The sequence below is a fragment of the Pan paniscus genome, chromosome 5 (assembly GCF_029289425.2).
Source record: "Pan paniscus chromosome 5, NHGRI_mPanPan1-v2.0_pri, whole genome shotgun sequence".
Lineage (NCBI taxonomy): Eukaryota > Metazoa > Chordata > Mammalia > Primates > Hominidae > Pan > Pan paniscus.
The window spans coordinates 178,208,448-178,236,301 of NC_073254.2; the positions used below are offsets into that span (position 1 = coordinate 178,208,448).

Consider the following 27,854-nt stretch of genomic DNA (forward strand, 5'->3'; position numbering starts at 1 on the left):
TCTTCCCTGTTCAGATGCTCCTCGACTTAAAATGGGGTTACATCCCAATAAACCCATCGTAAGTTGAAAAATAGCGTGTCAAAACTGCATCTCATACACCTAACCTAGCAAACGTCATGGTCTCGCTGACCTTGAACACACTCAGAACACATACATTAGCCTACGGCTGGGAAAAAAAAAAAAAAAAACACCCATCTAACACAGCCTATTTTATAATAATAAAAATAAAAGATCAAACTTCAAAATTCAAAGTATGCTTTCTACGGAACATTAGCGCTTGTGCACTAGGGTGAAGTGGAAAATCCTCAGTGGAACCATTGTAAGTCGGGGACCACCTGCTTTGTCTTTTCTTGTAAAAGCCAGGAGCAGAAATAGATTCATTTTCCCAACCTGCTGCACAGGAGTTAAAGTTAAAAGGCTGTTGGAAAAGAGACTTTCTTTTTTTTTAGTTTGTTTTCTAAAGAACCAAAGAAACACTGAAACGCCAATGTTTAACTAGTCTACTGATCACCTTTTCTGAACAAAAGCTTCATTTTGCCTGTGCAGTTGTTTTCTTTGTGATAGATTTGAACCAGAACCAAGGCAGTGTCAAGGTTTCCATTCTTTACCAATATTTAAGTATAAAAGATTCAAGGAGCTGGGCGCGGTGGCTCACGCCTGTAATCCCAGCACTTTGGGAGGCTGAGGCGGGTGGATCACCTGAGGTCAGGAGTTCGAGACCAGCCTGACCAACATGGTGAAACCCCGTCTCTACTAAAAAATACAAAAATTAGCCAGGCATGGTGGCAGGCGCCTGCAATCCCAGCTACTCGGGAGGCTGAAGCAGGAGAATCGCTTGAACCTGGGAGGCGGAGGTTACAGTGAGCTGAGATTGCGCCATTGCACTCCAGCCTGGGGGACAGGGCGAGACTCCTTCTCAAAAAAAAAAAAAAAAATTCAAGGAGAAAGTATATCCATTAGTCCTTCAGTTAGCTTATGTTGTAACACAAGTTACTTCACCCTAGCATGATACAGACCATGAATCAGCCCAGGTTGCAACTTCAAAGAGTGTTTTCAGAGAGGTTTGCTTTCAATAAAGGAAGAGCATCACCCCATTTCCTAAAGGACAAAGAAAAGTTTGTCTGATTATTTACTGTGGCCCTGGTTTTAAATTTTCCACTCGTTTTCATTGGACCTGCTGGTGTGACCTGATAAATGTGTGTTTCTCCTGTGCTTTTTCTTTTTCTTACCTGGTCACATTTCTGGCACCCCACACATTCTCAAATCTCGAATTTGCTAGAATGTCAGCTTGGTCTCATCTCTGTTCTCTGCTGGCCACTCTGTTCTCCGATCCTCAGCTGCCTAGTTATTGGCTTCTTATTTACACTCTTTGTCCCACCTTTTCTCAGCCCCTGTCACCGGAAGAACAGTTTGAGCAACAGACTGTCCATTTTACAATCGGGCCCCCGGAGACAAGCGTTGAGGCCCCTCCTGTCGTGACAGCCCCTCGAGTCCCTCCTGTTCCCAAACCAAGAACATTTCAGCCTGGGAAAGCTGCAGAGAGGCCAAGCCACAGGAAGCCAGCATCAGATGAAGCCCCTCCTGGGGCAGGAGCCTCTGTGCCACCACCTCTGGAGGCGCCACCTCTTGTGCCCAAGGTACCCCCGAGGAGGAAGAAGTCAGCCCCCGCAGCCTTCCACCTGCAGGTCCTGCAGAGCAACAGCCAGCTCCTCCAGGGCCTCACTTACAATAGCAGTGACAGGCCCTCTGGGCACCCACCTGCCACGGGCACCGTCTTCCCACAAGGGGACTTTCTCAGCACTTCATCTGCTACAAGCCCCGACAGCGATGGCACCAAAGCGATGAAGCCAGAGGCAGCCCCACTTCTTGGTGATTATCAGGACCCCTTCTGGAACCTTCTTCACCACCCTAAACTGTTGAATAACACTTGGCTTTCTAAGAGCTCAGACCCTTTGGACTCAGGAACCAGGAGCCCCAAAAGAGATCCCATAGACCCAGTGTCAGCTGGCGCTTCAGCTGCCAAGGCAGAGCTGCCACCAGATCATGAACACAAAACCTTAGGTCACTGGGTGACAATCAGTGACCAAGACAAGAGGACAGCACTGCAGGTGTTTGACCCACTGGCAAAAACATGACTGAGCGGCTTTGAAGGCTGCAGTCCTATAGAATGCATACCTTCCTCCCTCTAGGCATCGCTCCACCAGAAGAGACATCTATTTAAAGGCACACTGGCCAAAACGTTTGTGCATCTGTCACTCTCGTGTAGTTTACAAAAATCGTGTCTCTTATTCAGTAAGATGGTTACTCAGCCACCAAAATATATTTCACTCAAGGCTTGTACATCTGAAGTTTGCTCTTCAAGGAATGGGAACCTTCCTGTTAAATTTGGCGTATGGATTTTAAGAAAGGAATCTAGCCAATGAGGTCCAAGAAGTTCTCACCCATTGAATTTTTAAATGGCTGTTCAGTTCATGTTGTACGTGGTGGAGATTTGTCTTTTGTTTTATTTGCATTTTACAGATTTGGTATAACATTTTGGGGAGCCACCTGAAGGTTGATGTATAAAGTAAGGATTAGAGAAAGAGGTCGTTGTGACCATTAGTAGCTGTTCTGGCCCACTTAAACAAGGTTACAAAAAATCAGAGTCGGAAGCAGCCAAATAGGTCAACCTAATGACTAGACTGTACATTCCCATGAGCCTTCATGTTTAAGTGTGTACATGTGCGTTAACCTTGATGATGCGTGAATCCCGAGGGAGCCGGTGGCATACACCGTTAGCTTAACCTTAGCTTAAACTAGCTGAAGGCTCCTGTGCCATGTCTTAGACATTGCATGCCCTATCAATTACTATAATCCTGAGCCATGGTGTGCTACTGAAACCAATTTTTATCCACCATCTAGTCCTTATTAAATGAAACCTCACGGATCCTTTGTTCCGCTTATATTCCACGCATACCACATAAAAGCACACAGTGCGAAAACTCTTGCTGATACGCGATATTCTCATTGTTAGAATATGGAGAGTGTTTCAGCCTCGTCTGTCCGGCTGGAGCTTTGGGATGGAAAGTGCTATGTGTCCCTGCATATAAGAATCACCAGGCCAGTGTTTCTGGGTTTGCTTGTCTATATGTTTGTCTATATTTTTTGCCTATACATTTTTCCCACGTTTCTGACAGCACTTCTCACCTATTCAATAATTGAAAAAGACGTTACCATAGTGCTTTACATTTTTAAAGTAATGTTACAAGGTCTGGAATCCATTTGGAGCAGATACCGTGTTTTCGCTATTTAATAAGAAGTTCAGTAGTGAAATCTTACTGTACCGCCTGTTGTATCTGGGAGCCTCGTACGGAGGCTCGCACAGCAGTGATCAAGTGTCATCCCTTACGTGACTGGGGGATGTCTGTCCTAAAAGCTGACCGCTAGGATAGTAAGGATCATCTTGCCTGGGCTATGCCACTGTCTTGTTACCAATTAGACATCTGGAATTTCATAATTAGTTTTCATTGTCACTATCAAGATATATTGCAGATTACTTAAATCTGGCCATCAAAACAAAAGTTACAACACGTATCTCTTTTCATCTGAAAACTAATACCTGGAAAAGGATAAAAAAAAAAAAAAAGAATCCGTGACCCACAGAGCTAGACAGATAAGATGCATAGTTGACCAGTCATAAAAGGCGGTGTTTAGGTGATCAGGATGCCGTTGGTGGCATTTACGTGCTTTATATGATTTTTACCTCCGTAACAAACACAAGAAATAAACAGAATGGTCCTTAACAGAGTTTGGGGGAGAGAGCAAGATGGGTTCCTTGGAGAAGCTGATTTGCCAAGATGCACATCGCTATTAACAGCCAGAGTCATAAATGAAATGAAATTGAAGAATTCATTCAAATGCTCTTTTCCCTATAACCTCTTTTCTCACCAAAAAGGAGATAAATTTGAAAACAGATAAATGTAACAACCAGTCAAAGAAGCAGGGGAAAAGTAAGCTCCTCCAAAGTTGCTTGCAGTGCTGGAAATAGATCTCATTTTTAGGTTTTCTCTTCGTTCCAGATAGCAAATAAATGGGACAGAGAATAAAATTTTTGTTAAAATATGTGCTCATCTCCTAAGTAGCTCTTCAGAGTCTGACCGTAAGTAAAAACACACAGAATTGTGTTGACCGGGGGAGGTGAATCACAAAAAAGTTACGAGGAGTTTAAGAGTTAAATATTATTTGATCATGGCTGTCAAATTTAGTGAACAACATAGATTGGATTTGGAGTTGGTAGTAGGTATGGTTCTCATACCAGAATTCTCTTAAAAAAAAAAAAAAGGACAATTGGAATTGCCTCATTTATTTTTAAAATCAATGCTTACTAGTTGGTAGGATTCCCAGGTCAGCAGCAGAGTTGATTAAATAATCTTGACAATGAGCAGCTGCCATCTTGGGGGATTTCATTCTGTGGTTTTTTAAATGTTTCGTCTTTGATGCTACCATCCAGGGCTTCTTATTGTGACCTTGTAGCTTATTTTGTTCCTGCTATTCTCTAACATGGTGCAGTTCACGCAGACTGGTTTAGGTACTTCACAACTCACCATTGTCTCTCTGACCCCAAGCCTAGTCCCTTTTACATCACCATCTTCTCAGACTTCTTGCCTATTCTTAAAATATGTTTTGGTTAATGATTGAATTAGGACATCAGCTTAAGCAATTCCTGTAACGGTTTAACGTTGTTGAAGTTCAAGGCACATAATAAAATTCTCCCTGATGTGTGTGTAAGTATAAACAAAGTAATGTATCAAAGCGTTCACTTTATAATGAAGTCATTTCATTGGGAAGGAAAGCTGCAAAGATTATTGGGGGACTAGTGATTAATAAAATCCTGTAATATTTTTTGAAGTGAAAATTTGTACTGAAATTGTACATGATACCTATTAAATGTTTTTGTCTTTTTTTAAATTGGGTTTATTTCTTTTCAGATATGAAGAGAACCTTAGAATATCTTTGGCTACCTTCTGTTCTGGATCAAATGTAATTACTAGTTATTTAGTAATTCCTCTTGAGTTTTGGGTTTTGGTTTTTTGTTTTTTTTTTTGATTTTGTTTTTTTTTGGAGACAGTCTCACTCTGTCACCCAGGGTGGAGTGCAGTGGTGCGATCTTGCTCACTGCAACCTGCAGTGAGCAACCCGGGTTCAAGCAATTCTCCTGCCTCAGTCTCCTGAATAGCTGGGCTTACAGGCATGTCCCACCATGCCTGGCTAATTTTTTTGTATTTTTAGTAGAGACGGGGTTTCACCATATTGGCCAGGCTGGTCTCAAACTCCTGACCTTGTGATCCGCCTGCCTAGGCCTCTCAAAGTGCTGAGATTACAGGTGTGAGCCACTGCGCCCAACCGGTTCTTTTTTTAACTATTAAATTAAGTTCAAAAACCAGAAAAGTAATCATCTGGTTAAGAATTTATGACTTGAATGCTGCTAGCAGGGAATACTGCCATAACATATAATAACTTTATGCTACTTAGAGATGCTAGAATTCATTTTCTGTACGATTTTATAGCAAACTTATAAAAACTGAACTGCTAGCTTGAGTCCATTACAGCATAGAAGCAGGAGACGGAAGTAAACACTTCAAGTTCTGTCTAGGTTTGCTCTAAGCTAATTAATACAATATAGATCATAAGTGTTCTCTGATGATTTTCAGGAATAAGAATAAATCTCTAATAAATATGGCTAGTCCTTCCTGACCAGTAAGGAGGCATATTGAATTTACTAAATCTGACAGCCAGTTGCAGAAACTTCCTTTTCAAGGGACTAGGGGAGATAGGTTTAAAACGCACTCTCATCCAAGGCAAATTGTTTGCCTTTATCTCAATGAGGTAATAAGAGTACAAATGAGGCCAGGCACGGTGGCTCACGCCTGTAATCTCAACATTTTGGGAGGCCAAGGCGGGTGGATCACCTGAGGCCGCCGGGTGTTTGAGACCAGCCTGGCCAACATGGTGAAACCCTGTCTCTACTAAAAATATGAAAATTAGCTGGGAGAGGTGGCGCACACCTGTAATCCTCAGGAGGCTGAGGCAGGAGAATCCCTTTAAGCCCAGGAGGCAGAGGTTGCAGCGAGCCGAGATTGCACCACTGCACTCCAGCCAGAGTGTGACTCTGTCTCAAATAAATAAATGAGTATAAATGAGAGAGTAATTGTGAACAGACAGGGAAGATTTGGTAGAAGAGTATTAAGAATTTTGGGCCAGGCACGGTGGCTCATGCCTGTAATCCCAGCACTTTGGGAGGCCGAGGCAGGCGGATCACGAGGTCAGGAGATCGAGACCATCCTGGCTAACACGGTGAAACCCTGTCTCTACTAAAAATACAAAAAATTAGCCGGGCATGGTGGTGGGCACCTGTAGTCCCAGCTACTCGGGAGGCTGAGGCAGGAGAATGGCGTGAACCCAGGAGGCGGAGCTTGCAGTGAGCTGAGATCGCGCGACTGCACTCCATCCTGGGCGACAGAGTGAGACTCCGTCTCAAAAAGGAATTTTGAACTATTTTTTTAATTAATTATATTTTCAGAGCTGTTTTATGTTCACGGCAAAATTGCCCAGAAAGTAGAGTTTCCATATCCTCCCTACCCCAACACATGCACAGCCTCCTCCACTATTGACTTCCCCCCACCAGACTGGTACATTTGTTTCAATCAATTGACTGCATTGGTACATCATCCTCCCAAGTCCATAGTTTAGGGTTCACTTTTGGTGTTGCACATTCTATGGGCTTGGACAAGTGTATAATGACATGGATCCACCATTGCATTATCATGCAGAGGAGTTTCACTACCGTAAAAATCCTCTGGGCCCCACCTATTCATCCCTCCTTCCTCTCAATCCCTGGCAACCACTTATCTTTTACTGTCTCCATGGTTTTTCCCTTTCCTGAATGTCATAGAGTTGGAATCACACAGTATGTAGTCTTTTCATGAGTGGATAGCTCTTTTTTTTCAGTGCTGAATATAATCCATTGTCTGGACGTACCAGTTTATCCATTCTCCTACTGAAAGACACCTTAGTTGCCTTCAAGTTTTGGCAATTATGAATAAAGCTGCTATAAACATCTGTGTGCATGTTTTTGTGTGGACATAAGTTTTCAATTCATTTGGGTAAATATGAAGGAGTGTAATTGCTGGATCATATGGTAAGAGTATGTCTGTAAGAAACTGCCAAACTGTCTTCGCAAGTGGCAGTACCATTTTGCATTCCCCCCAGCAGTGAATGAGAGTTCCTGTTGCTCCACATCCTCACCAGCATCTGGTGCTGACAGCATTTTGGGATTTTGGCCATTCTAACAGGTATGTTGTGATGTCTTAATTTGCAATTTCCTAATGACATGATATTGAACATCTCGTATGTTTGCCATCTGTGTGTCTTCTTTGGTGAGGTATCTGTTCATATATTTGGCCCAGTTTTTAAATGGATAAAGTTCATTTTCTTACTGTTGAGTTTTAAGCGTTCTTCATACATTTTGGATAACAGTCCTTTATCAGATACATCTTTTGTAAATATTTTCTCTGAGTCTGTGGCTTGTCTTTTGATTCTCTTGACATTGTCTTTTTGCAGAGCAGAAAGAGGATTAAGAATTTGAAAAGTAACAGAGTCGATTAATAGAAAGGATGTTAGTCAATGGTAAAGATAATTTCAGAGGACCTATAGTTTAGGATTTTATTCTGTGTATAACAGAAGAAGTTGTTTGTAGAAATATCTGAATAAATCTGTGTGGTAGAATGGTTAAGGTTATAGGCTTTGCCTGGGATAATAGCAGCTCTTCAAAGCATCTGGAATATAGTTTAGAAATGGTATGAAGTGGACCCAACAGCTTCTTCCTGAGGGACGCCTATACAATGACCATTTGTTAAGTAATAAACCATTGCTCTTGCTTCCCGAATTAGGTTTCTCAAGGGGTTATTCAATTTTATTGACATTTTCAAAGAACAACTTTGGGATTTATATATCCTTTCTATTGTTTTCTTTTTAGAGACAGGATCTCACTCTGTCACCCAGGCTGGAGTGCAGTGGCATGATCATAGCTCACAGTAGCCTTGACCTCCTGGGCTCCAGCAATACTCCCACCTCAGGTCCCAAGTAGCTGAAACTATAGGGGCTTGCCACCATGCCTGGCTAGTTTTTTGTATTTTTTGTAGAGACAGGGTTTTACCATGTTGCCCAGGCTGGTCTCGAACTCCTGGCCTCGAGCAATCCTCCCCCCTTGGCCTCCCAAAGTGCTGGGACTACAGGTGCGAGCCACCATGCCCAGCTCCCTCTGTATTGTGTTTAAAAATATTTTTCTTTGGCCAGTGCAGTGGTTCAGACCTGTAATCTTAGTACTTTGGGAGGCCGAGGCAGGCAGATCACTTGAGGTCAGGAGTTCAAGATCAGCCTGGCCAAATATGGGAAAAACCTATCTCTACTACAAATACAAAAATTAGCCAGGCATGGTGGTGCATGCCTGTAATCCCAGCTACTTGGGAGGCTGAGGTACAAGAATCACTTGAACCCAGGAGGTGGAGGCTGCAGTGAGCCAAGATTGTGCCACTGCACTCCATCCTGGGTGACAGAGTGAGACTGTCTAAAAATATATTTTTTCTTTGCATTTTTAAACATCTTTCATTAATTTTTAACTTGGATCTGTTTTGTACTTTTACTTTTGTTCTTTTCCTAATCTTAATAGTAGAACTGGGTTTTCATTTTTGGTCTTTCATAGTTAATAATAAAGATATTTAATTAAAGTTATACATTTTCCCTTGATTTTAGCTTTAACTGCACCCTATACATTTTGGAATGAAATTTTCTCCTTGTCATTAATTGCTAGATTGTAATTTGTCGTTGCGTTCTCTTTGATCCATTGGTTATTTAGGAGACTGTATAATTTCCAAATAGTTAAGGGTTTTTTGTTTTTATTTTTGATCTTGGGTTTTTTTTTTTTTTTTGGCATTTTAAATTACTTAGCCCTAATTTTATTGGCCTGTGACCTGAGACTATGACCTAGAAAACCATCTACTTTTAAAAATGTGTTAACGTTCGATGTGGCCATGTGGAGGATTGATTTGCAAAGTGGTTTCATCAATATAATTTTTTTTTTTTTAGTCATAGGGTACAAAATTGTGTGTGTGTGTGAGAGAGAGAGAGAGAGAAAAATTGATTTGCTGTCAATTACACTCTACCTGCTGGAACAGGTCTTTGTGCAAGGCAGATCTGTGGGGGATGGTGAAGGCTCTAGTTCTAGTTCCAAAGTGATGCCCTCGCCTTGCTCCTACCAAGATTCCTTAGATCTTGCTGAATAAATGTTTCACAATTTGTTGTCAGCCTTTTGGTCAATCTCTAGAGACATTGAATGATTGCTTTTGCTAATTTTGACCAGTTTAATAGATGTCTTTCTGTGGGAGAGGTTTCCCTGAGCAGCTCATACAGCTGTTCCAGAATGTAGACTTTCTGGGCTCTCCGTGTTCTGTAGCATTGGCCTGCTTGTCTATCCGTGTGCCAATACAACGTTGCCTTATTTCATTTAACTTTGTTATCTGATAAGCACTCTCACCATATTCTTTTTCTTTAAGAGTATCTTGGCTATTTTTGAGTCTTTGTATTTTTAGATCAATTTTAAAATCAATTGAAGTTTCATTTTTTAAAAACCTGTTGGAATTTTTGGGATTGCATGGAATAGAATAGACAGCTTTACGGTATTGAGTCTTCAGTCCAAGAACCCATCACATCTCTTCATTTAAGGTTTTCCTTGATGTTTCTTAGTTTTTAACTTGTAAAAAGTTTCAGACATACATTAAATCAGAGGGAATAGCCTGGACCCTCGCATATCTGTCACCTGGGATTTAACAGTAATAACACTTTGCTATATTTGCTTTATATATTTTTCCTTTGCTGAAATATTTCAAAGCAATTCTGCTATCATACTTGATTCCTCGGTACTTTCAACGTGTATCTCCAACATTTTCTTTCATAACCTTAATGTCATTATTATATCTAACAGACAATACTTATCTTAAAATTCATTTGCTATTTTTTACTAGTATACTTACAGACTTTTTATATTGAATGCATCAGCAACCTTGCCAAACTCTCAAAATTCTAACAATTTACTGTATTTTGATACACCTAGTATACCATCAATTATCAGACACACCATTTATGTACCATCATTCTTAAGACGGCTTCCAACTAAGACTCAGTATCTATTGTGAGATGCAGCCCAATTACAGAGATGTTCAAATATTGTAAAATGTGTCTTGGAATTGATAAAACATGGTATCTGTGGTTTTTTTGGATTTTCTATGTAAATAATCATATTAGCAAACAATGAATTTTGTTTATTCCTTTCTCATCCTTGTATCTTTGTGTCTTTTTCTTGCCTTACAGAGTTGGCTAGGACATTTAGGACGATGTTAAAAATGCTGCTGGTAGGCATTCTTGTGTTATTCCTGTTCTCAGAGGGAAGATGTTAATATTTTTACCACTAAGTATGATGTTTACTGTTGTTGTTTTTTTCTTTTAATATCCTTTATTGAGAAAATTCTCTTCCTGGCTTGCTAAGTTTATCTTTTGCATGAATAGTGATTGAATTTTATCAGATATTTTGTGTGTATTGCAATGATTATGATTTTTCCTTTTGTTTGGTGAATTACGTTGATCAATTTTTCAGTGCTAAGCAAACCTTGCATTCATTGTGTAACTCCAACTTGGGGAGATTATTTTACCCCCTTAAGTATTGCTGGCTTTAATTTGTCAATATTTTTGCTTGGGATTTTTGCAGCTACATCCATGAGAACGGCTTGTAACTTTCCCTTTTTTATACTGTCCTTGAATGGTTTTGGTATCAGAGTTTTGTTAACCTCATAAAATGAGCTGGGGACTACACTCTTTTTCTATTAACTGGGAAAACTTGATAATATTGGAACTATTTCCTCCTTAAACTTTCGGTAGCACTCACCAGTCAAGTTCTGTCTAGGTTCGTTCTAAGCTAATTTTAATACATGAAATATAGGTCATAAATGTTCTCTGATGATTTTCAGCAGTAAGAATATACTGATAATCTCTAAGTCATAAATATGGCTAGTCCTTCCTGACCAGTAAGGAACAGTACATTGAATTCACTTGGGCCTATAGTTTGTGAGATTTTAAAACCACTTATTCTATTCCTTTTATAGGAATAGGACTATAAAAGTTTTCTATTTCATAGGCAACTTGGGTAAGCTGTATTTTCCTTGGAGTTTTCTATTAAAAATTGAGTAATATTGGCCTGAAAGTATCTATTAATATTCTCTTATCTTGTAATGTGTGCATTGTAGTGATATTTCCTCTTCCTTCCTAATATTGGCAATTTGTGCCTCTTTTTTCACTTGATTGTGTCAGGTGGGTCTCTTATAAACACATATAGTAGGGTGTTATTTCTTATCCAGTCTGACACACTATCTTTTAACTGGGGCATTTAGTTCATTTACATTTAATGCAATTATTACTATATTTGGGTTTTCATTTGCCATGCCATTTTGTGCTTTCTCTTAGTACCATCTGTTCCTTATTTCTTTTCCCCTCTGTTTGTGCCTTAAGATTTTTTTTTTATTCCCCTTTTTCTTCTCTCCTAGTTTGGAATTCATTATATACACTATTTTTTGTCTATTATTGGTTATCTTAGAAACAAAATACGTATCATTAAATTCTCAAAGTCTAGTGATAATCATTGTTTTACCTTCCTCGTAAATAACGCAACAACCTTGGAGCACTTAACTCCATTTACCCACCCCCAACTTATATGCTATAGTTGCTGTGTATTTTAACTTTACACATTTTAACACCCACTTGATATATTATGTTTTATAAAATTTTTATTTACTTTATCCTAGTAGTTACCTCTTTTTTCACTCCACATTCTTTCTTGAATTCCAGTGCCTCTGGCTGGATCATTTGCCTTCTGCCTTCCATTAATGAAGGTCTGCTGGCAGTAAACTCTTTTTCTTTATATAAAATGTCCATTTCACCTTAATATTTTAAGTGTTTATGATTTGTACTGGATGTATAATTCTAGATTGGAAGTGGTTTTCTTTTAGCACATTGACAATATCATTCCAATGTCTTCCGGCTTCCATTGACTTAGGACTTCTCAACAGCAGCAATTTTAACTGTTGTTCTTTACACATTTTTCTCTAACTACTTTTAAGATCTTCCTCTTGTCTTGGCTTTTCTGCAGTGTCCCTATTCTCTGTATAGATGCAGATTTATTTTTATATGCTCTGCTTTGGATTAACTTCTTCAGTCTGTGGAATGAGCCACCACGCCCGGCCTCCTGGATGCTATTTCTATAGATAAAATAGTGGGCCAGGTATGGTGGCTCACGCCTATAATCCCAGCACTTTGGGAGGCCGATGTGGTGGGATCACCTGAGGTCAGGAGTTCGAGACCAGCCTGACCAATATGGTGAAACCCTGTCTCTACTAAAAATACAAAAATCAGCTGGGCATGGTAACACATGCCTGTCATCCCAGCTACTTGGGAGGCTGAGGCAGGAGAATTGCTTGAACCCGGAAGATGGAGGTTGCAGTGAGCCGAGATTGCATACTCCAGCCTGGGCGACAGAGCAAGACTCTGTCTCATAATAATAATAATAATTTATTTTTGCCAATAAATCATTATTATTTTCTTTGTAGCTCTTTGATCAATTAAAAACATTTCGTCTAGATTCTTTAATTGTCCTCACTGGGAGATTAGATCCAAATGATCTATCCTGCTATTACTGAAAGCAGAAGCCTGTTATTATTTTTTAAGATTCCTTTTTCACTAATATTCCATCTTATGTTGCAATAACTTGACCAATGAGCACAGTGGCTATGATTTGGATTTTGACTGTTACAGAGATTTCTTTTTAAAATAAATTGTGTATCAAAGTAACAAATACTCAGCTGGGTGCAGTGGCTCATGCCTGTAATCCCAGCACTTTTGGAAACGGAGGTGGGTGGATCACTTGAGGTCAGGAATTTGAGACCAGCCTGGCCAACACAGTGAAACTCCCATCTCTACTAAAAATACAAAAATTAGCCGGGTGTGGGTGGCAGGTGCCTTTAATCCTAGCTACTTGGGAGGCTGAAGCAGGAGAATCGCTTGTACCCAGGAGGCTGAGGTTGCAGCAAGCCGAGATCGCACCATTGCACTCCAGCTTGGGCAAGAGTGAGACTCTGTCTCAAAAAAAAAAAAAAAGAAAAGAAAAGAAAAAAGTAACAAATACTCATAAAATTAAGCATTAAAGTATGAAAAGTTCACCCAAAATCTACCCAGAAGTAATCATAAACATTATTTTAGAAATCTTTCTATGTGTATTATAGTGTCTGGCATTTTACTATACATATACACATAGATTTCTAGAATATATAAAACATGTTTATTAAATATAGGTTATTAAATATATATTCTAGAATACATATATTTTTAATGTTTAATATTTAGATGACAGTATGCTATATGTCATATAGTTTGTAAATTATGTTTAATATTAATGACATATAGTATGATGGCATACTATATGTCATTATCTAATAAACTTACCTTAGGCTAAGAAGGTCAAACTAGAACTGCACAGTATTCCCCAATTCTTGCAGGCTTGAGCATGCTGGTCCATTACCTTTGTACCCATTTCAAGGGCAACTTAGCTGAGCACACAATTCTTTCTCTCCAACATTATTGTTTTCTAACGTAAGTATTTTTGTTTTTAGTGTTTTTGTTTGCATTTTAAAGTGTGCTATTTTTATTCCCTTTTTTTTAAATGTCTGGATTTAATTAACAAGCAAATTTGTCAGGAAAGGCACATAGGTCCCTATTCCTTGAGGTGATGTTGACAATGCCTGTCTGTCTATTGCCTTTACAATTGAACAGCTTATCTATTATCTTCTAATTATTTTATTTTGCTTCTGCATCTATTGTGGTTCCATATCCATCCAGCCACCTCTCTATTGATAGAATTTTCATCCATTTCTTTTTTTTTTTGAGATGAAGTCTTGCTCTGTCGCCCAGGCTGGAGTGCAGTGGCGAGATCTCAGCTCACTGCAACCTCTGCCTCCTGGAGTCAAGCAATTCCCCTGCCTCAGCCTCCTGAGTAGCTGGGATTACAGGTGTGTGCCACTACACCTAATTTTTTTTTTTTTTTTTTTTTTTTTTTATTTTATTTTAGTAGAGACGGAGTTTCAACACGTTGGTCAGGATGGTCTCAATCTCCTGACCTTGTGATCCACCCACCTTCGCCTCCCAAAGTGCTGGGATTACAGGCGTGAGCCACCACACCCAGCCCCATTTCTATTCTTTAATGTGCTGTTTTCTACTTCTGTAATTGTGCTGATTTGATTTTCAAGTGCTTTCCACCTTTTCCTTCATCACTTTTTTGTTGTTCAGGGATTATATTTTCTTTTAGAATTGTACCTTCAGCCATCATTTTATACAGATGCTCCTTGATTTACGATGGGGCTGCAACCCTATAAACCCATTGTAAGTCAAAAATGCATTTAACAATCTGATAAACCCATTGTGAACTCAAAAAATTATGAGTTGAACCATCGTTAAGCTGGGGACCATCTGTACTTGTTTATTTTGCTTTACTGTGTTGCTTATGTGCTATACCATTTCTGTTTATCTTGCTTGTGTATAATAAATTTTATCCAGACTATTCTAATTTAGTTAGGAATACATTGGATATCTCTTCCACATCTTATTTTTAAAGCACGGCTGTATTAGTTCTATTAAAAATTTAAGAAACAGGGTTTCCATTCCATACTCTGAATTAATGAACAGTTGTTTCAACTGTGGTTTATCTGCCATGGTTCACAGAAAGCAGAACAAGAAAATTTACTAAACAGGGCCAGGTGTGGTGGCTCACGCCTGTAATCCCAGCACCATGGGAGGCTGAGGCAGGCAGATCACAAGGTCCAGAGATCGAGACCATCCTGGCCAACATGGTGAAACCCCGTTTCTGCTAAAAATACAAAAATTAGCTGGGCATGGTGGTGCATGGCTGTATTCCCAGCTACTCAGGAGGCTGAGGCAGGAGAATCGCTTGAACCTGGGGAAGCGGAGGTTGCAGTGAGCCGAGATCGTGCCACTGCACTCCAGCCTGGTGACAGAGCGAGACTCTATCTATCTATCTCAAAAAAAAAAAATATATATATATATATATACTAAACATATCTACCCCTTCTCCCCATGTTATCACATCGGGTAGTATATTCGTTGTTAGCAACTGTCATATTTGCTGTATCTACTACAGCAATAAATAAGTGGGTTTTGCTAGGTTGTTGTACAATGAAACAATTAATTGATATCGAGTTTATTGATGAGCTATTTACCTTCAGATGCCATACTCCAGTTTAAGCTTTGACTATCTCATTCTACAAAAGTTCACCATCTTCAAAATTTAAGCATAGACTTACCATTTGACCAGCAATTCCACCCAAGAGAATCAAAAACATCTATCCACACATAAATTTGTACACAAATGATCATGGTAGCATTATTTATCATAGACAAAAATGAACAGAACCTAGACAAAAATGAACAGAACCTAGATGTCCATCAGCTGATGAATGGATAAAGAAACATGGCATATCATACAATGGAGTAATTTCAGCCATAAAAAGAAATGAAGTACTGATACATGCTATATTATGAATGAACCTTGAAAACATGCTAATAGAAGGAAGAAGGCAGAGAGGGCCACATATTATATGATTCCATTTACATAAAATTCCCAAATCCATAGAGACAGAAAACAGATTAGTGTTTACCGCAAGCTTGGGAAAGCAGAGGTGGGAACTGACTGCTCATGGGTATGGGGTTCTTTGGGCGATGATGAAATAGCCTGAAATTAAATAGCAATGATGTTGCACAACTCAGTGAACTATACTAAAAACCAATGAATTGAGCCTGGGAACAATGGCTCTGGCCTATAATCACAGCATTTTGGGAGGGTGGCTTGAGATCAGGAGTTTGAGACCTGGGCAACACAGTGAGACCCTGTCTCTACAAAAAAGTATTTATTTATTTTTTAATTACCCAAGTGTGGCGGCATGTGCCTGTAGTCCTAGCTGCTTGGGAGGCTGAAGCAAAAGGATCTCTTGAGCCCAGGAGTTTGAGGTTACAATGAGCTATGATCATGCCACTGCACTCCAGCTTGGGCAACAGAGTCAGACCCTGTCGTCTCTTAAACAAAACAAAACAAAAATGAATTGTACAATTTAAAAGGGTGAATCTTATGGTATGTAAATTATATCTCAATAATGCTGTTACTCTAAAGAAAAAAAGGTCATCGACATGATTATCTACTTCTCACATGCTATAGAGGTCAATTAATACCACTTCCAAATGAGCAAGGAAGAAGAAAGGTTTATTTAGCCAAAGAGAATCTGAGAATCTTGATACTAAGAATTGCTAATTCATATAATGGCTTAGAATAGTTTTATTTCATACTGTGATCAATAATGGATTAGCTACTTTATCCTTATCTAGGACAAATTCCAAGCATAGGCAGCTACAGTCTGAAAAGAATTATCATAAGCTAGAATTTTTCTAAGAAAAAGATTTGTTCTCAGGAATACGAAAATAGATACAAGGAACTGACCCAGACATGACAATAAGTCTAACAAAGTTAACACTAGTAATAATGTGTCAGATAAAAGGTAGAACTGAGCTAAAAACTCAAACTTTAAAAATGTACAGCAAATCAATACCCAGAAGTAAAAGAGTCTTGAATGTTCTAGTTCATTCTTCTCTCCATTTTAGGTACTCTCTTAATGGCATTTTTATGGTAAGTTGAGTTACCTCAGAACCTGCCATGCCCCTCCTGGATGCACCAGGAAAGTCACAGATGGGAAAGGACACTCTCTCACAGCAGCTTTGCTCCAGTCACCAGGCCCAACACTGCGAACCATAAAGCAGCACACAGGCACTTCTTTACACCAAAGGGGCCCAATCCAGCCCTTCCTTCTGTGCCTGCCACTTCCGGGTTGGTGCTTTACAGCGCTTGAAGGGAGAACAATGTTCTGTAGTCTGCAACACGCTCCAGACCATGTTGACGCTACGATCACTATGTTTGCATGATTGCTTAGAGCTTAAAAGAAGAAACAGAACGCCAGGTTTCTTGCACTGAATTCACATATGAAAACTGGAAGAGCACAACTGTTAGTTTTCAAGGTCTTTGGCTAAAGCTTCACGGATGAATTGTAAAGTACGCTGGTACAAAAAAGCATCCTTTTTCTTTGGCTTACAAATGTTCAAATGGTTAACATCCACAGGAATTAGATCTCCAATGCCTAAATCTGAAGAAAATAAAAAAGTCAATAAACCTAAGTAAAAATATAAGCTTTCCCCTTGACAATACTGAAAGAGGCCAAATGGGTAGTTCTAGACATTGCTTTGGTTGTGACAAGGGACTCTTAAAAGATAAAGGAACCTAAAGTTTGATTGTAGCTAAACTACATTTGATGAAACATGCAGGAAGGGATTCTCAGTCAGTATAACCATAGTTTTATGCTTTCCATAAACTTTTCGTATGTGTTCTGGCCTACTTCCTTATTTCAGAGCAAGCAGAGATTGAGCACTAGCATATTCAAAACCTTCTTACACCTGCAGGTTATTACTAAGTTACTTCAGAGTTTCTATTATAAACTTCCTTTCTCCTGGTGAAATGAATGGGAATGTCTCACATGGGATCCATTCTATACCTAAATCCCAATGATCACTTTCAGGGTAAAAATGATTTAGTGCTTGAGATATTTCGGTCTAACAAAGTCCTCTTGCACGGAAGTGATAAGAGGTACTAGTGAGGCCACCTAGGTGAGGAATGCAGGTGGTGGTTATGAAGGAAGAAAAGCCTCTTGGTGACAGAATTAGGGCAAGGCTATGCCACTCCAAGCAGCTGGTCCATGATATTAACTTTGCTTTTGGGCGAGGCACAGTGGCTCACACCAGTAATCCCAGCACTTTGGGAGGCCAACGCAGGAGGACTGCTTGAGGCCAGGAATTTGAGACCAGCCTGGGCAACACAGCAAGACCCCATCTATACAAAAAATTTAAAAATTAGACAGGTGTGGTGGTGTGCGCCTGTGGTCCCAGCTACTCAGGAGGCTGAAGTGGGAGGATCGCTTGAGCCCAGGAGTTCGAGGCTGCAATGAGCTATGATTGTACCACTGAACTCCAGCCTGGATGACAAAGTGAGACCCTGTCTCTTAAAAATAAAAACAAAAAACTATGCTGTTGCTTCAAGCTTCCAAAGTCCTTTTTAAAAACATCTGGCAGCTGTTCTTTGGAACTCTTCAAGTTCTTCAACTACTAAATAGTAACTCCTCAACCTACAGCATATTAATTAAGGTAAAATTTTTCAGTTCTACTACACAGTATGACATTTTTCATTTTATGTAGATAGCATATAATGAAATTAGGACAAAACTCATTATGTAGACAAAAGAACCATCTGGCAAGCACTCCAGATGCATGCTGTCCCTAGCCTGAAGGACCCACAATGTGGCTGGCTACCACCAGAACAGCACCTAAGCCAGCCTCAGAGGCAGTAAGAAAGGGGTTCCCAGAGATAACAGGCAAGCTGAAGACATGGCCAGGTGAGGCAAAAGCAGTTCAGGTGGTGAAATGTACAGGGTATCTAGTATGTACAGAGTAACAGAGGAGTCTATGAAGAGAGTTAAGATCTGGGCTCCTCCCTCAAATAATCTATAATACATTATATGACACTAGAGAGTGGGCACTGGCCATTTCCCTCAACCCCAGGATCATGAAGAGATTGTAGTTCAACACTAGTTTTCCCCATTGGAATATTTCTGGAGCTTTACTATTCCCCATGGATCTTCTATTTACGAAAGCTTCCACACTTTTAGATGATTTTCTTAAGGGTTCTGCATGTAAATATAAGTCTAAGTCTATTAAATAAATGCCCCTTTTGATCTAGCTGATAGAAGAGCTTTCTTTCTTTACTGCAAAAGAGTTCACTGTTGATGCCTAACTTAGAGTTAGCCAATTAACCCTTCTCATCTAATCAGTTACATAAAGGGCAGGGAGAGGTAACACCCGGGTTATATGTTTACAGATAAATTTTAATCTATTGCTGAAAAGAATAAAAGAAATCAAATCTAGATCTTCATAAACTATCTCTTAAAACTGAGAACCTGGATATAAAAATTGCTTTTTACAAGTAAATGCTAGGTATAATTAAGCATCTAACAGCCAACAAGTTTCAAAAGAGTGAATACCTGCTGATTCCACAGGTACCACATGGAGCTTAATCATGCTGCCAATGTAGGTTGGTAGTGTTTCCACAAAATTCAGCACCTGGAAGTTTTTGTCTTTAGCAAACTCCAGAAAGTCATCTTGTAGTGTTTTAAGTGCAGGAGAATCTGTAAAATTATACAGAACAAGACTGTGACAAGTTGTTTACCCAATTCATAATAAAATGCATTATCTTTCAAATTTAGAGAGGAAATTAGAATTCTGATTCAAGACGGTGGCTTGAGTACACATGTTTATTTTCTCCCCTGCCAAGAAGCCATTAAGATTCAAGGAAAAAGCTAAAACCAAGAATCGACAGGTCAGCAGCAGGAGAGGGTTTATCACATTACTGGGGGCAGGAAGCAGTTCCCAGGGCAGTCTGGTGTGTGGGACCACAGGGGTCCTCCAGTGTGATGATGACACCACTACACCCACCCCAAAGCCCAGCCTCCCACCAACAAAGCCTGTCTACAATCACAGAATGCCTGTCCCTTCCCATCCCTCACCCTCACATATGAAAGAGCAACCAAGAGGCACCAGATAGATAGGCCTATGACCTAAAAGAGATGGATCAGATAAGCAAACAGAAAAGCTGGCCACAGAAAAAAAACAGCTAGATGAGGAATAGAAGGGAACTCACAAACCTTCTACTTTTAGGATCTTTAAAATTATTTGAAAAGATAAAGGAGCCACAAAACAAGAAGAGGACATGAGTGCAGAACCACCAGGGCACAGGAAAGAAGGCACGTACGGAAAACACAATCTGACTCCACGAAAGGAAAGTCCAACAGAAGATTTAGAAGAAATCAAGAGATTCTCCATAAAGTAGAACAAAGAGAAAATAGGAGCAAAAAGACACCTGGTATACTTAGGCTCGAGCCAGGGAATCCAAATTCTGATTAACAGGTGTTCCAGAGAGAAAACTGCTTATCAAACCAAATAGAGTACTTTAAAATTAATACTAACAATCTCAAAGTTTCATTTACATTTTAACAGTTGATGATTCTCCACTCATGGGGGAAAAAAGCCATTTATTGGTAATTTGGAATAATATTTAAAAGCAAAACACTATGTGATTTTTCTAATTTTAAGTATTTAAGATAATATTAAAATTATTGCAATGCTTGAGTAAATAATGGCTTAAGAACAAAATGAGAAGTTATCAAAGAAAAATCAAGCCCAACCCAAAATTTCCATGAATAGTCTAAACACAATTATATACAAATTATAAAATGAGATAATATATTCAAGGAAGAAACTTTTTCTTCTTCTCTGTATAACTGATGTTAATATAACCCCAATTTCCTTTATGACAGAAAGTATTACCTTTGCTGAGTTCTTTGACTTCCAACGAGGGGAAGAGAAGATAGCGAATATTAACAGAGTATTCAGCCAAACGTGATCCATGATGAGGGACACTATAAAAAATTATTCCCCTGGTATTGTTGATAACAGTACTCATTTCTGGCTTCATAGAGGCTTCCAACAGCATCTTTTTGACAAGAAGACCTAGCCACAGACAAGGAAAAAAAACAATGCATAAGCTCTTTTCCTTCCCTTTATTACTGTAAAAAAAGAAAAGGCCAAACAAGAAATACATAAAAAGAGATGCTTTCTTTTAAAAAAAAAAATGGTTTAAACAATTCTCTGTACAGTAGTATAAGAAATAAGGCCTTAAAACACTTAATAATACTCCTGATCCTTATAGTGCAAGCCTACAAACAGGTAAGATTCTAGAAACTCATTTGTAGGGCAGAGCCTCGTCTCACAGGATCTACTGTCCCACTGCAGGAACATGAGGTATGCCCAGCTGGGAGCTCCCTCAGGACATGAGCGTGGTGTGGCTGGTCTCTCAGCCTGCCATGGCAGCCCGCTGATGACCACACTGTCAGGACGGTGCTACGATTCCACAGCACACAGTCCCCCATGGAGAACACAGCTTTCATGGGAACTGTTCCTCTGGAGGCACCTTTTTTCTTCCATCCCCCTGCCCCGGCTTTGGAACCGATAATGAAACACAAAGATCTAAAAGATGATGACAGTAGGTCTTTGAGGACACGAAGGGCTACACCCACCTTTGTCTCAGAAAAAATCCCCACCTCAGAGGCAATCCTGAGTGCTTCATCAGATAAACTAGGCCACGGGCTACAGAAAGGCCTTCTGCAAGGTGGGTGGTGAAAATTTCAAAGTGGACTGGGGGAGTCGCACACAGGGGAGGCCATTCCATAAGCAACCACTAGGACCCCAAGAACAGACACTTGATCACACCTGCACCTCAGCAGCTCTGGGCCTGGTGTGAGCAGGCACCCAGAGTCTGGGACTGTGGGCACTAAAGCGACCATAGACTCTGCAATGGTGAGGGGGAGCAGGAAGAATAAAGGGGCACCCCTGGGGCCACCCAAGAATGCTGAGGCACGTTGACAAGGTGGGTGTATATGAAATGGGCTGCTTCTCATGTTTATTCATTACCGCTATGTGAAAGCACTACGCTGTCAAACCCATATCCCTCTTAGATGATTTGTAACAGGTTGCCCCTTTCTAGAGAAAGGAACAGCATGGAAGAAGAGTAGTAATTTTAAAAGTCCTAGCCATAGCTACACAGATTAATTTAGCGGGGGGGTAAGGGAGCCGCTATTAAGTAAAATGGAAAGATAAAATAACTTTAGGTTGGCCACAGTGGCTGAAAATAACATCACAATGGCCACTTCACAAAGTTGAAGCCACACTTACCTCCCATGCTATGTGATATCCAAACCACTGGCCTATCCCCAACACCAGCAGCTCTGAGCTTCCTAAGAAGTTCGTTGCTTCTGAATGCAATGGACTTTCTGAACAAAACAAAAACAGCAGGCTATGACACAAGGCTATCGATCCCCTCAATTTGCTGTCTAATTTTTAGAGTTAAGAACTTTAGTCTACAGGACCAATGCTACATACTACATTTAGAGTAAGAAATACCCCCATTCTCTCTGCTTAACATAAAATACCCCTATTCTCTCTTATTGAACTCCTGGCCTCAAGGAATCCTCCCACCTCAGCCTCCCAAAGCACTAGGATTATAGGCATGAGCCACCACGCCTGGGATCTCTCTGCTCAATTCCTGAAATTGTTAATTCTCTATTTGTAACTTATTAACATTGGCCTAATTAGGAATATCTAAGCCCAGAACAGGTCATTCGTTTACGGCATGAACATTGTTGGAGCACCTGTGTCAGGCAATTTTTTCAGGTCAAACTTGGGTCTCCCTGCAACTGCCCCCCAACACTTAGGATATGGATGTCCTTTTTCATCCAAGGCCTGACAATGAAAGTATCACCAAAGACTGTGGTCTCTCTACTGGTAGTTAGGCTGCAAAAATATTAAGCTTTCATAATTTTGGTTTATTCTTTAGAAATACTAGGATGCTATTTAGAAACACTAGAATGAGTCAAGTTTATTAGCACTTATTCCTTCCAATGCATGCTTTTGTAACTAGCATAAACAGGATGCTAATAGAATCAGAATTTGAAATAAGTAATTTTTAAAGAGGAACTTCAAAACTATCTAGTCTGGTAGTTTCAAACTGTTTATTTGTAGACACATTTCCTCAAAATAAAGGTTCTCCAGAGCTCCTCTGGGTGAAATGGGGAGGGAGACCTGGGGTCTTGCCTGCTCACCTTGACACCCTTCTTGGGCGCCTACGGGAGGTTCACTCAGAAAGCAGTTTGATAACACTGATTTAGACCAACGCTCTCAATCTGTAGACAAAGCTTCCCAGAAAAGTTAACTGACTGACTGGTCTAAGACTGCACAGCAAATCAAAGGTAGGATCTGGCTACTCTCAGTCCAGTAACTCTGAAATCCAGCACTCCTTCCCATGTATACAACTGGCACAGATGACATACAAGGGAAATAGCAGCTGATATTTCTCAGCATCTTTCTCTTTGCTTCCTTTAGCCAGTATGATTGTGGACACAAGAACAAAAAAACATCACTTTTACTTCTGATAGAAAAGGAGACTGCTAGAGAATCCACGATCCTTCACTATTAGAACAGTTGTAAATAAACCATGTTAGGAGCCCACCATTGGTGATATACCTAAGCCTTCTACTATTCCACTGCTTATTGACAGCAAACTGTTTCTAGAAGGAAGACAAAAAAGATTAGGTTTGTTCTTCATAAGAAAATCCTGTCTGTGGCATCAAAAAATTAAAATCACTTCCCATCCAAGAGGACCTAAACTTGCGGCCTGAATTCTTCCCTGTGCTCCTGGTCTAAAGTCGCCTCTGTTACCTTTCCATAGGGCACCTGGCTCTCCAGTCGCTGAGGCTGGTGTCATATTCCACAGATATAATTCGGAGAGCAGGACAGTCTTTTGCTAACCATGTCTAAGTAAAATAAAACATATGTGAGAACAAGTATGAATCTTCACCACTGCAATTACTGCCTAGTAAATCAAATTTATAACTAAAGGCCTCTTGCACTATAATTAAAGATAGCACTGGAATAAGGTTTGAAGGTACTGTAAAAACAATTCCAGCACTTTATCTTTTCAAGTCTCTGGTCTCGAAGTGGTACCAGTATTCATAGCATAAGGCCAATGAAGGTTTCAAGAGAATATTTTCCATTTTAAGCTGCTATAGCCAAAAGCAAGGCCTGTTTTAAAGTCTAGATCAAGTTGGCTTTTTGAAAGAATTTAGTAGAATGCTATAATCTCAGGACAGATGGCATAGTCTGACAGATTTTGGATCTGAGAATTCAGAGACACTAATAATAATCATCACAGTTCTATCTCTGTATACCCTAGGTCTATCATCATCTCTGTACTTCAGTGCCACCAGAAAGTACAAATCATTCTTCTACTTGATAAGCCTTTGTGAAGGAGAATAAGGAGTAATGGAACAATGCCCTAAAAACTATTCACACGTATATGCAGCATCACTTTTAAATGAGCTTTAGATAAATTCCATTCAATGAATTCATTCCAGAATTAAGGTTCTTTGGGAGAAATAGTATCAAAGAAATGTAAAGTATTAATTAGCCAGGCATGATGGCATGTGCCTGTGGTCCCAGCTACTCAGGAGGCTGAGGGGGAATGACTGTTTGAGCCTGGGAGGTTGAGACTGCGGTGCGCTAGGATCGCACCACTGCACTCCAGTCTGGGTGACAAAATGAGACCCTCATCTCAAAAAAAAACAAAAAAAAAAGAAGGAAAGAAATGCAAAGTATAATTACTTCTTCAAAGACTTTCTATTTTTGTAATTATTAAGGTCATAGAATTAGGTAACTATTATAAATGTAAGTATTGTTATGTTATTTTTGCATTATATTACAACAAAAGTGAACTATTACTGGCTCTTGCCCCTATTTTTTACTGAATAGAATATTTTTTGAGTCATACACTGCACCCCAAATGGAAATTATACAACATAGGGTGACAAGCCCAGTTGTTGTCATAACATACTACAAATCTCCCTAAGGGAAAGAAGAACTGCATGGAAAAAAAATCCCAGAACAAAGAGAAAAACAAGCAAGCCACAATCAGGGCCCCAGCAACCAGGGCCAGAGTCAGTGGCTCCCTTACCTTGGGCCAGCACGTCGTATATCTGTCTTCATCCTCCATAGGTTTTTCAATTACAGCCTGCTCACTGTCCTGCTGGCGCCATGTTTTGAATGCTGCTCCCATAAGGCCATGAATAAAAAGGACATCTGCTTTAATGGGCTGACTAATAGGGAAGAGAGTTTTAAAAAGAAGCAGAATAAATGCATTACTGCTTTGGTAAGAATCTACACAGCATTCTCTGTGGATGGTGCTTTAGCAGGCTTATGTGACATAAAACTGAATTAAAGCAAGCTCTATAAGCACAGGTTTGCTGGGAAAACCTAGAAGGAGCTTTGGCAAAGACATACATGAAGCATGTTCACTGTTCTCTAAAAATAGAGACTATTCTAGTCAGGCAGACCAACCACAATCAATTGTAATGAGCTTAGCAATCAATCAACTGACAGATGTCATAGATTACCCTCTAAAGACTTCCATTTGAGAATATTCTACAAATCAATAAAAGTATTTAAGAAATTAAAGAAGAACGTGCTAATAACAGTTTCAAAGTCAGTATATATAAAAGAGATTTTCAAAAATGTGTTAAGGAAACTAATACTTATAAAATGAGATTTCAAAGTAACATTCACTCATTGCATATGACACATTAAAAACTGTAGATAGTATGTTAGTTGCAAGCTATTTACAGTACACATACAATTATGCAATGCACATATATAACCATAATATTTTATTTACAAATTATAATTAACCAGGTAATCCACTTTTTAATTTAAAAGTTTTTGCTATTTTCTGAGGTATTTTTTGTAAAGTGCCCTAAGAAAACCAAGAAATATGTTATTTTTTCAGTGTGGTCCCTTCTATATTTATTGTCTTAGCAATTATACAACTAGATATAATGACCACAAATAACCTTAAGAAGGGGCATGAGTCAAACTTATTACAACTTATTCCTTCTAATGCATCCTTTTATAACTAGCATAAACTTTCTCCAGTCCCTTGAGTTCTAGGCCCAGGCTAATTTGGTTGCCACATAAGACAATGTCTTATCTCCTTCCTATTCAGCTGACTTCTACAATCCAAATCAGTTATTAACTCAGATCTAAGTGAAAATGCCTTGAACCAAAGGAGATATGTATTACAAAGTTTAAGTGTGACGCATTATCAAATGTGAATGCCACCTAACTGAAGGGAAGCCCTTTGTAAAATAACCATGACAATTTAGCTAGTTCACATACTTTTCATGACAACCTCCAATTCTTTTGTGGTTACTATAGACAAATTATTTTAGTAAATAAGATATTTGACTTATAAGTTATTTAACTTATCTGAATTATGCAGAAATAAGTTAAAAATTTGAGGCCTCTAGGCTTCACATTTCCAAAGGGGACAAAGCAACTCTCTTCTGCTTCCTTACCTTGTTCGATACTGGGGATGCAGCACATACACGCCATCCTGGTATTTTTCTTGCACAGTTTCTCGGTCTAGATTTGCCAGGATTCTGGCAGCGTGTGAGGACTCCATAATGTGGGGAGATTTCATTGCTTCTGCCATGATGGAAACCCAGCCTGGTGAAAAGTACACATATCCTAAATACTGATGTAAATCCATCACAGACCACAGAGAGAGCAAGGTTTCAAACTGAATATGATGGGAGAAAGGCAAACCTTGCGTGTCTGTCCTTGGCGGAGAAGTCCGACTATTCCAACCCCATTCTGCCCTACAATCCTCTGAGACCTGTGGCACAATACCATCCACATACCCCTTAAGGGACCTCAAAGAAGGAAAGAGGGGTTGAAGAGCCATTTTCTTTATTTAGAAAGCCTAACACTAATAGCAATTATAGAGGTGTTCACAAAAGTGAACAAAATACCATGATGTTTTGCTTTTAACAAGAATTATGAAACTCAGTGGGTTAATACTAGTTATTTCATCCTGACCAGCAATCAGTAATACCCTTTCATACAAATGAGGAAATTATTTCTTAACAATGAATTTGAGACACAAAACTCTTGTAGAATCTGGAGATCAGGAAGGAAAAAACATTTTTTAAAGGGAGGCAAACAGAAAATGCATGGATAATAGTATCTACGGTATGATTTCTTTTTTTTAATGTTTTTGTTTTTAAAACTTTATATACATAAATATAAAAGTACATGTGCACACACATACACAAACACACAAAGATTTATACACTAAACTTATAAAGTCATTACCTTTTAGGAGAGAGAGAGGGTAGAAGAGGGCTCTGTAAAAAACGTATGTTTAGCTTTTTCGCTATATCTATTTTCTGAAGTACGGTGAAAATCTATGTATTTATTTATATAATTCATTTAATTTAAAATAAAGCAGAACATGGGCCTTGAAGTTAGACTTGGGCTCACATTTCTGCTCCTCCTTACTTGCTCTGGAACCTCAGTCAAGTTATTTAGCAACTGAACTAGAGGAAGGTTTTAATAAACTAATGTATGTGAAAACCGTGGGCCCAGGCCCAGCAGGCACTCAATACACGACAGCTGTCCCCATGCCCTTCTCCCACTCTTTACGACAAAAGTGTTGAGTCACTGTGATGATGGGAAGCTAGCATTTAATAACCTAAAAGAAGCTTCAGACTCAGTACTTAACAATATTCAAATTTATAACATCAGAAGATTCCTCTTCAAAATCTGTTAAAGATTTTAAAATAATAAAATAAGAATATTTAAAAATTATATCTGTAGAGATAGACAAGTATGTTATTGGTATATATGAAAATACGGCTTTATTTTTAATGAAGTCACAAGAAGAAGCATGGTACAAGCCATCTCTGGCTTTTTTCAGTTGACAAAATATGTTCACAATGTCCGAGATACTCCACCTTTGAAAAATATCAAATGCCCTTTGGAAAACTTACTTCTTTAACACTGAGCATTTTAAAATTATATAACATCTGAATGCACTCATGCAAAACACATAATAATGTTTCAGTCAACAACGAACCACAAATACTATGGTGATCCCGTAAGATTATAGTACA

General features: G+C 39.3%; 2 protein-coding genes across 13 annotated transcripts in view; one reads left to right on the forward strand and one right to left on the reverse strand.

The window, feature by feature from the left end:
- Positions 1-19,975, forward strand: part of SYNJ2 (synaptojanin 2) — a 132,636-nt gene extending 112,661 nt beyond the window's left edge. For 5 of the 9 annotated variants that reach the window (XM_034963144.3, XM_014345522.4, XM_063605048.1 and 2 more), the window contains one exon: positions 1,389-4,947. In XM_034963144.3, coding sequence (XP_034819035.2) covers positions 1,389-2,135 — 747 coding nt within the window. In that variant the 3' untranslated portion in view covers positions 2,136-4,947. Of the gene's footprint in view, positions 1-1,388; positions 4,948-16,800 lie in introns of those variants that run through there. The other 4 variants (XM_034963149.3, XM_055114279.2, XM_034963148.3 and 1 more) reach the window with 2 other exon arrangements.
- Positions 15,334-27,854, reverse strand: part of SERAC1 (serine active site containing 1) — a 57,853-nt gene continuing 45,332 nt past the window's right edge. For all 4 annotated transcript variants that reach the window (XM_003805798.5, XM_008975130.5, XM_063605049.1 and 1 more), the window contains 7 exons: positions 26,256-26,406; positions 24,860-25,001; positions 23,569-23,663; positions 22,027-22,124; positions 20,623-20,805; positions 19,281-19,424; positions 15,334-17,336 (listed from right to left, as the gene is read on the reverse strand). In XM_003805798.5, coding sequence (XP_003805846.1) covers positions 17,200-17,336; positions 19,281-19,424; positions 20,623-20,805; positions 22,027-22,124; positions 23,569-23,663; positions 24,860-25,001; positions 26,256-26,406 — 950 coding nt within the window. In that variant the 3' untranslated portion in view covers positions 15,334-17,199. The remainder of the gene's footprint in view (positions 17,337-19,280; positions 19,425-20,622; positions 20,806-22,026; positions 22,125-23,568; positions 23,664-24,859; positions 25,002-26,255; positions 26,407-27,854) is intronic.